Source organism: Mesitornis unicolor, unplaced genomic scaffold (genome assembly GCF_000695765.1).
Source record: "Mesitornis unicolor isolate BGI_N332 unplaced genomic scaffold, ASM69576v1 scaffold21177, whole genome shotgun sequence".
Taxonomy (NCBI): Eukaryota; Metazoa; Chordata; class Aves; order Mesitornithiformes; family Mesitornithidae; genus Mesitornis; species Mesitornis unicolor.
The window spans coordinates 1-8,114 of record NW_010194585.1 but is presented as its reverse complement, the minus strand read 5'-3'; the positions used below and the strand labels follow the sequence as shown (position 1 = coordinate 8,114).

The window sequence follows — 8,114 nt, the reverse complement described above, 5'->3', positions numbered from 1 at the left end:
GGAAAGAGACAATTTGAGGAGTTTAGGGAGAGGCTCCTCTACCCCACATCTCCACTTCCCAAGTTGATGAGGAGCAGGGGATCCCCAAGGAAGACACTGCAGGAGGGTCATGTGGGGTGAATGAAAGTGCCCTTTTCCAATGCCTGGGGCCTTCTGCCATCACAAATAGAAAGCTATATTAAAAAAAAAAAAGAGGCAGAAAAAAGCAGCCAGCTTCTGGAAGAACAGATGAGGCTTAGGCACGCTCAGTTGCCATTTGCTCACCTCTGGCTTCCAGCCAGCTGTGGGGAACATTTTCTGTACAAAACTGGATTTCTTTCGGTTGTCAGAATAATTATGTTGCGCTCGTTCAATTACATGGCACATGTTTGCTCCTCTGCTCCCCCCGGCCAGCGCTCCACACGTATGTGAGGCAGCGCAGCCCTGGCACAGGCCCTGCAGGAGCTCAGATGCCCTCTGCCGGCTCCGTCGCCTTCGGCTGTGGGCCAGACGGTGCCTGTCCACCCCACAGAGGTGAGTACCTGTTCTGGAAGGAGGTCTGGTGGTCAGTCAGGACCACGCCGGGGATGTGCCGGGCACGAAGGAAGCGCTGGAAGGAAGACGGAGGAAGAGGCTGGGAAAATCCAACTTCCTGCAAAGTCACGTTTGTTCCGATGCTGCTGTTGCTCAGAATATCCAGCAAGTTTCTGATCTGAAAGAAGAGACAACGGCACCATTCAGCTATTTTTTGGGGGGTATGCTTTCTCTGGAAAGGTTAAAATCCTGATCATGTGCAGGGTGTGAAAGATCCCACAGCATTTTGGTTAGATGAGCCGCTGCAGGTTGCTATTACCTGCACTTCAACAGTTTCATTCATTCGAGAAACGGGGTCTGTGTGCATCCATAAAGTGGAGTTGGTCCTCAGAGCCACCTGCAAGAGAAAGGAAACACTGTAAGAAACACATCACCGAGTGTTGCAGAGCAGGGAAGTTCAGCCCAGGGAAAAATCCCAACCCGTGGAAGGCCAGCTGGGAAAACCACAGCGAAATGATCAGAGAAACAGGGGATAAAACGGTCCCCTAACTTAACCCACACCTGATTCAACTCCACAAACGAATGGATGTTGTCCAAGCGGAGAGGAAATTTGTCCCTTTCCATATCGTACACCATTCGTGAGCTGCCGATGTAATCAAAGGTCTCCTGCAACAGAAAAAAACCACAGAGCGATCACATACAGAGAGCTGTTTGCTGCCACTAAAAGCAGTGCCTGAGAGGGTGAGGTAGAACAAAACCAAGTGTCTGTGGGCCAACTCCTGCACTGAGTATTGCTGAAGGTTTGTGCAGCCTGGCACATTGTCCCTGGCTCCAAAGACAAAGGTATTGTAGGCAAGGACGGAGCAAAGCACAAAAATGAAGGCAAACAGCCAAAAACCAGGGGATAGCTATGGAACAAGAAAGCCAGAGAGGCAAAGTCAGATCGCTCTGGCACACGTCACCCTCTTTGTTTTAGGGCGAGGAGCAGAGCAAGCCAGGGAAAAGGGCAATTCTCCATTCCAAGAAATAAATATCAGGAGCTTTCCCGAAAGGAGGGGTTGTCTGCTTCTCTTGGAAATAAAGGGAGGGAGGGCAAGAGGGCAGAGATGAGTTTGTGAAGGCAGCTGCAAGAAGCTGAGCATCGCCTGGGGATGAACGGGTGCCCCTCAGCACAGCATCCCCGCAACAGAGAAGGGCACTGGAGTCAGCCAGGCACCACACTTCCCCCTTGCTGAATTTACAGCCAAGTCTTATCACTCCTCCTACGTCCTGGGAGCGTGACAGACCCCGTTCGCTCCACAGCGCTGTATGTCTGCCTCCCCCGGGGAAATTTTGACTGGGGATGTATGCGCTGAGGAGGGGGGAACGAGGGGAATCACACACCACAGCACGGGGCTGTGGGAGCCAGCTTCACAAAGCTGCACAAAAGAAGCCATCAGTGGAGATGCCTTGAGGGGAACATCAGCTGTTGGCCATCAGTCCCTCCTCCACAAGCTTGTTCTGCTTCTCCACAGCTGCCAACTCCAGCGCTGGGCTCTCAGATATGAGCTACATTTCGCTGCTGTCAACACATATATTTTTAATCTAGCCTTTTCTGGGCTCCGTTTCAGGATTTAAAGCCTGGCCATTGCAGTTCATCCTGAGCTGGGGTGAGAACAGCCATACAGACAGGAGGGAAAGCAAAGTTTGAGCCATTCATCCACAGTGAGCTGTGGGGCTGGATATGGGCTGCCCCAGTGGAAGCTCCATCTGCTGTCGTTATCCCAGTGCAATTAAGCTCCCGTTCTCACTGGGGGAGCAGAGAGAACCACGGTGTGGGGATGCAGACAAATGACAAAGAGTGGGGATCAAGTTCATTTGCGGGGAGCCTAGGGCTGATTTGCTATCTCGGCACAAGCCAAACGGTGGAGCGATGCCACCGCTCTTACCCCTTGGAAGAAGGTGAACATGATGTTCCTTTGCAGCAACTGCACATCTGATGCTTTATGAAGGGCTTCAGCAGCAGCCAAGTGGGTCACAAAAGAAGAGACGGCGCTCTCTGCCCCAGGTGCGATGTTCCAGAAGAAGGAATGGCTGTCGATCTGCGAGCATGAACAGGAGGTGTCAGAAACGTGCACAGACACAGAGCAAAACTGCACTGGGAAAGCAAATCGATCACCTCTCTCCTATCCCCCTCATCCCGCTGCTAAGGGCAGAACCGAAGCACCCTGGCTAATGACATTTAAACACCAATTGCCTTGCTGGGGCAGCCCTGAGGCCTCAGAGCTCTGCCACTGCCATTCCCCACTGGGCCTTGGTCTGAAAACTGAGATTATCGAGGGTGCCGTAATTTTAACGCTGGCATCGCTGTTCAGCACGAGCCCCTGCGACGGTGGCAAAAAGGAGCTGGGAATTTGCATCTTTGGAGGGCGTAGAGTGACTGTAAAACAAATCGTGAGACAGGGAAACGAGCTTCTTTCTCAGCTCTGACACACACCAAGATCTCCGTGAGATGCAGCCTCCCCCTCCCCAGAAATGCAGATGAGCCAACCACGCTGTCTCTCTCTCTCTGCAACACGTCTGAAGGATGTGAAATATCTTAGGAAAACATAACAGATACGCTATTTCTACTCGTCTGGTTCCACCAGTGACGAAAACGCTGAAGAAACTCTCGCATAATAAGACAGAAAGAAACAAAACGAAGATGTTTTTATATTGAAACAGGAGGTAAAAATAGAGAAAACCACCAACTGAAAGGCTCATAGCCAGTCAGGTCTAAAAGAAGGTTTGGAACAGGGGGAAAAATTAAAATATGAGAGTTTATTCCTGTAAGAATAAGCCCACATCTTCCCAGAATCCTTCCAGTCCATGCCTTAAAAGATTAAGAGGTACCTACTCGCGTAGCGACAAGAATCACTTCCTTCTCAGGATCAACTTTCCCAGAGGAGTTGATGGGCTGCAAGGTGCTCCACACGTTGAAATCAAGAAGAGGATCGCACAAGATCTCTAGGAAAGGGAAAAAACAGCAACAAATAAGTGCTGGCAGAGCATTCACTGGGATTTCTACTCATGTTCACATCATCTGGGCTGCAAGGTGCTCCACACGTTGAAATCAAGAAGAGGATCGCACAAGATCTCTAGGAAAGGGAAAAACAGCAACAAAAAAGTGCTGGCAGAGCATACACTGGGATTTCTACTCATGTACACATCATCTAACAGAGCAGTAACCTCAGAGGTGTTCTGGATGATCTCTGTAGCAGGTATTAGGTATCTACCTCAGCCAGCATCTCTTCTACAGATTATTTTCCAAACAAGCATGCCCCCAAATTCCTCACCACTTCAACAGCTTATTCTGAGCAGGCTCAGTTGGCAAGCAAGCCTTCAGGGAAACTCCACAATGCTCTTTCTTCTGCACAACTGCGTTCCACTGGGGCTTTTCCCCCCAGCCCAATCCCACACCACGTCAAGGAAAGAGGCGTCTGCTCACCTGGGTTGATGCTGAAGGTGCTTTGCAGGGAGCTGCGCCTCATGCAGGTAACGGTGCTGGTGACTGCGTGCATGTGGGAGAAAAGCTGCATGGCACAGAGGGGGTACTCGGGGGCAGATCCATCACGAGGGACGTTGTGGTCTTGGTAACACTGGATGGAGAGGGAAATCAGTAGAAAAATGAGCATTTCTTTAAAGGCACATGGAATTGGACATTTTTACTGCAGATTTCAGTATCTAAGAGGAGTGAAAACAAAACTACTGCCCCCTTCTCTGAACCGTGCAGGAGTTGAAGTGCAGTACCTGCTTGATGACTTGAGTCTCGTTGGCATCTTCAAGGAGGAAAATAGGGAAGTCAAAGTCCTCATAGGAAAGCCCGCTCCCCACCGGATTCCACACGGTCCTGTTGCAGTGCGCAAACTGCGGGCCATAATCTTTGGAATAGACACCTGGAAACGGAGAGGAACGGGCAAATGTGAGCCTGCAAGAGAATAAGCCAGCAGGAAAGGTAGGGCCTGCTGAGATAACAGCAGCAAAGACAGAATGAGGACCATTACGGGCCTGATAAAAGCTGGGAGAGATGGATTCGGTCACTGCATGTGGCAGAGCAGCAGAGGCAGAGCCCTGCGCCACGCAGAGAGAATGAAACACGCTTGCTCAGAGCCATCCCATGCCAGGAGCTGGCGCGAGCGCTCGGCGAGCGTTTATCACACACTGGGAGAGAGGAGGAGGCACGCAGAGAAGCATCGTACTTCAAAAGAACAACGTCCAAACCCGCATCTCCCGAGCTCATCACGCGCTGGGAGCGCCCCTAAGGCAGCCCTAACACACAGAATCACACAGAACGTGAGGGATTGGAAGGGACCTCCAAAGCTCATCCAGTCCAATCCCCCTGCCGGAGCAGGAACACCCAGATGAGGTTACACAGGAAGGCGTCCAGGCGGGTTTTGAATGTCTGCAGAGAAGGAGACTCCACAACCTCTCTGGGCAGCCTGGGCCAGGGCTCTGTCACCCTCACTGAGAAGAAGTTTCTTCTCCAATTGAAGTGGAACCTCCTGTGTTCCAGTTTGTGTCCGTTACCCCTTGTCCTATCATTGTTTGTCACCGAGAAGAGCCTGGCTCCATCCTCGTGACACTCACCCTTTAAATATTTCTAACCATGAATGAGGTCTCCCCTCAGTCTCCTCTTCTGCAAACTAAAGAGCCCCAGCTCCCTCAGCCGCTCCTCAGAAGGGAGATGCTCCACTCCCTCCATCATCTTTGTAGCCCTACGCTGGACTCTCTCCAGCAGTTCCTGTCCTTCTTGAACTGAGGGGCCCAGAACTGGACGCAATATTCCAGATGCGGTCTCACCAGGGCAGAGTAGAGGGGCAGGAGAACCTCTCTGCCCTACAACCACCCCCCTCCTGATACACCCCAGGATGGCATTGGCCTTCTTGGCCACAAGGGCACAGTGCTGGCTCATGGTCATCCTGCTGCCCACCAACACCCCAGGTCATTTTAACACAGACTGCTCAAACAGCGCGAAGGCAAAGATGTGATACAAGCCAGCAAACCAAACTCAGCTCGGGAGCATGCACAGCGTCCTTCGCAGCTTTGGGAAGCTACAGAAGGGGGTGTGATTTCTCCCCTCGAAGCTCAAGGCGGTAAATTTGCTGCTTGAACAAACAGCGAAGTGAAAACCTGGCCGAAACCACAGGGGGAGCTCGGGGAGGCTGAATGCGATCTTAAAAAGCAGTGAGCGGCCCCGACAGAGAGGCTGAGACGGGCTCCACTCAATCTTTGCACACACAAGGAGCTTTAACCAACACGGGTGGACGAAGCACGAGTTCCTCACACTCAAGAAAATGAACTTGCAACAGTCAGGTCAGGTTTAACTCTTAATGACTTAATGCTGTTCTAGCCAGCTCATCTAATAGACTTTTCCAAACATCCCTCCCAGCCCCTGCTGAGGGCTGAGATTTCAGCTCTGAAAGAACACGTTGAGCCTCTCAAACACCATTTTGACATTAAAAAGTAGCTGCAACTTCAGCTACCCTGGGCACTGCTTTCTTTGACCGTACAATGTAAGGGCAGCATTTTTCTTCCTCCCAGAAAGGAGCAAGGGTTCACATTTCCTTACCAAAGCCGTCATTGGGGCACTTCAAACCAGGGGAGAATCCTTCGGCAGGGCTGGGTTTGGCAGGAGCCACAGCGAGGCCTGACACTCGTGAGGTTCCCTTCAGCTGCAGCATTACCCTCCTGAATGGTGAAAACACAGAAAACCACCCCATGTTTCAACTTCAACACATTTCAGTGCAGCCGGGTCTGATTCTGCCATCTGCCACTTGGAAAAATGACATTTTCACCACCAGATCAGGGACCTGTATTGGTCTTGCAGGGTCCTGTCACCCTGGGAAGATAAAACCTGGTGACTACTGACCTGGTGAAGAGGTTCCCATCCAGCAGGATCATGTAGGGTGGGTGTGGGCCATCAGCAAGCACCCAGTTCAGGTCCTCCTCCTTCTCCACCACATGGATCACCCCCGTGTCGCCGCTGATGGAGGCTGCGGAAAGAGAGTGTGTCCTGATAACCCTTCAGGGAAGAAGTTTTCCCAAATATCCAACCTCACCCTTCCCTGGCACAACCTGGGGCCATTTCCTCTCATCCCGTCACTTGTTCCTGGGGAGAAGAGACCAACTTTCCCTCACTACCCCCTCCTTTCAGGAGCTGCAGAGGGGATAAGGTCTCCCCTCAGCTCCTCTTCTCCAGCTGAACCCCCCAGCTCCCTCAGCCGCTCCCCATCATTCGGGTGCCCCAGATCCCTCCCCAGTTTTAAGAGCAGGGCAGTACAGCACTATTGGCTTTAGGGAAGAACAGCTCACAGGATCAGAGGGCTGGAGGAAGCGATTTGATGATGTGGTACCATTTAGAGCAGGACAGGAACTGTGGCTTTTAGCAGGAGAGGAAAAAAAGCTGAACAGCACAGATTAAGAAATAAGCACTTGTGGTTTGAAAGCATCTTTTGTTTCAGCACATCAAAGCACTTAAGGCCGTTCAGCTAAGAGATTCCTGTGACCTAGAATAAGGAAGGAGAGCAGGAAACTGAGGCGCAGGGACAGAAAGGCTCTGACGGAGACAAGACTGCAACAGCCTCTGCCCTAAGCCCAGGCTCACAGCAGAGGGTGGAGGAGGACCCAAAGGACCTTGTCCCTCGGTTATCTGGCAGACCAACCACAGCTCTGCTGCCCTGCAGTGGCAGCCGACAACCTCTGCTGCAGGGAGTGGCTCACTGAGGAAGCAAAACTGCATTGGAAATGAGCAAAGCACTGACTCAGGGGAAGCCTTTCCTACAGTAACTTCAGCCAGAAACACTGCTTGAGTGGGGTCCTCTCATCTGTGTTTTTACCAGTCACACAGTCCTGCCTTCCCCACCTCAACACGACAAAAAAAGTGCAAAATTAACAAGCACTGCACAAGCAGCTCAGCCAAACCATCCACTCCCTGCACACCTCAATCCCTCGCTCTTTCCTCACACACCTTGCTAACCCTGAATGCGTCCTGCAGCGCTCACAGCTTTACCTTGCACCCCTACAAGCTGTGGCTTGGTTTTGTCCTGTGCTGACTGCACAACCTCAATGCCCATCTCTGCCTTAGCAGGGATTTCTGAGGTCTCTAAAACCTCCTCAATTTAGCAGAAACAAGTAAGGATATTCAGCTTTACTGGAGCAAGATGGGAAAGAGGACAAACAGCGCTGGGAGCAGGGGCAGCACTGATGGAGGCAGGCCCAGTGGCTACATTAGAGCCCATCACCCCCAGCACAGCCACCCCGAGGAGCAGCTCGGGGTCCCCGCAGCTCTACTCACACTGGCAGCCGATCTGGTGGGTGGCATTCAGCAGGCGAACGCACGGCGCCGTTTTGTTCAAGGGGATGTAGATCTTCCTCTCCACGGAGTTACCCTGGCAGGAGCCTGGGGAGAAGACACAGCCCCGTCTCAGAGGGAGCCAAACCAGGGGCTCCTCACTTCTCAAAAGGGCTCTCCCCAGCTCAGGGAAGGGAAAGACGAGCACCTCCCCAACTCAGAGGGGACGGGCGAGCGCTCCCAGTGCCGCCATCGCAGAGGGCACCAGGCGGGGTCCTCCCTACGTCCCCCT

The 8,114-nt window shown here is 52.2% G+C and overlaps 1 protein-coding gene across 1 annotated transcript in view; it reads right to left on the bottom strand.

Annotated features, from left to right (window-relative positions):
* Positions 1-7,930, bottom strand: part of NCSTN (nicastrin) — a gene marked incomplete at its 5' end in the record, with an annotated part of 12,338 nt that extends 4,408 nt beyond the window's left edge. The window contains 10 exons of the mRNA XM_010187866.1: positions 522-691; positions 833-910; positions 1,075-1,179; positions 2,442-2,594; positions 3,389-3,498; positions 3,980-4,130; positions 4,282-4,427; positions 6,101-6,219; positions 6,401-6,524; positions 7,826-7,930. Coding sequence (XP_010186168.1) covers positions 522-691; positions 833-910; positions 1,075-1,179; positions 2,442-2,594; positions 3,389-3,498; positions 3,980-4,130; positions 4,282-4,427; positions 6,101-6,219; positions 6,401-6,524; positions 7,826-7,930 — 1,261 coding nt within the window. The remainder of the gene's footprint in view (positions 1-521; positions 692-832; positions 911-1,074; positions 1,180-2,441; positions 2,595-3,388; positions 3,499-3,979; positions 4,131-4,281; positions 4,428-6,100; positions 6,220-6,400; positions 6,525-7,825) is intronic.
* Between the last annotated feature and the right edge of the window lie 184 nt (positions 7,931-8,114).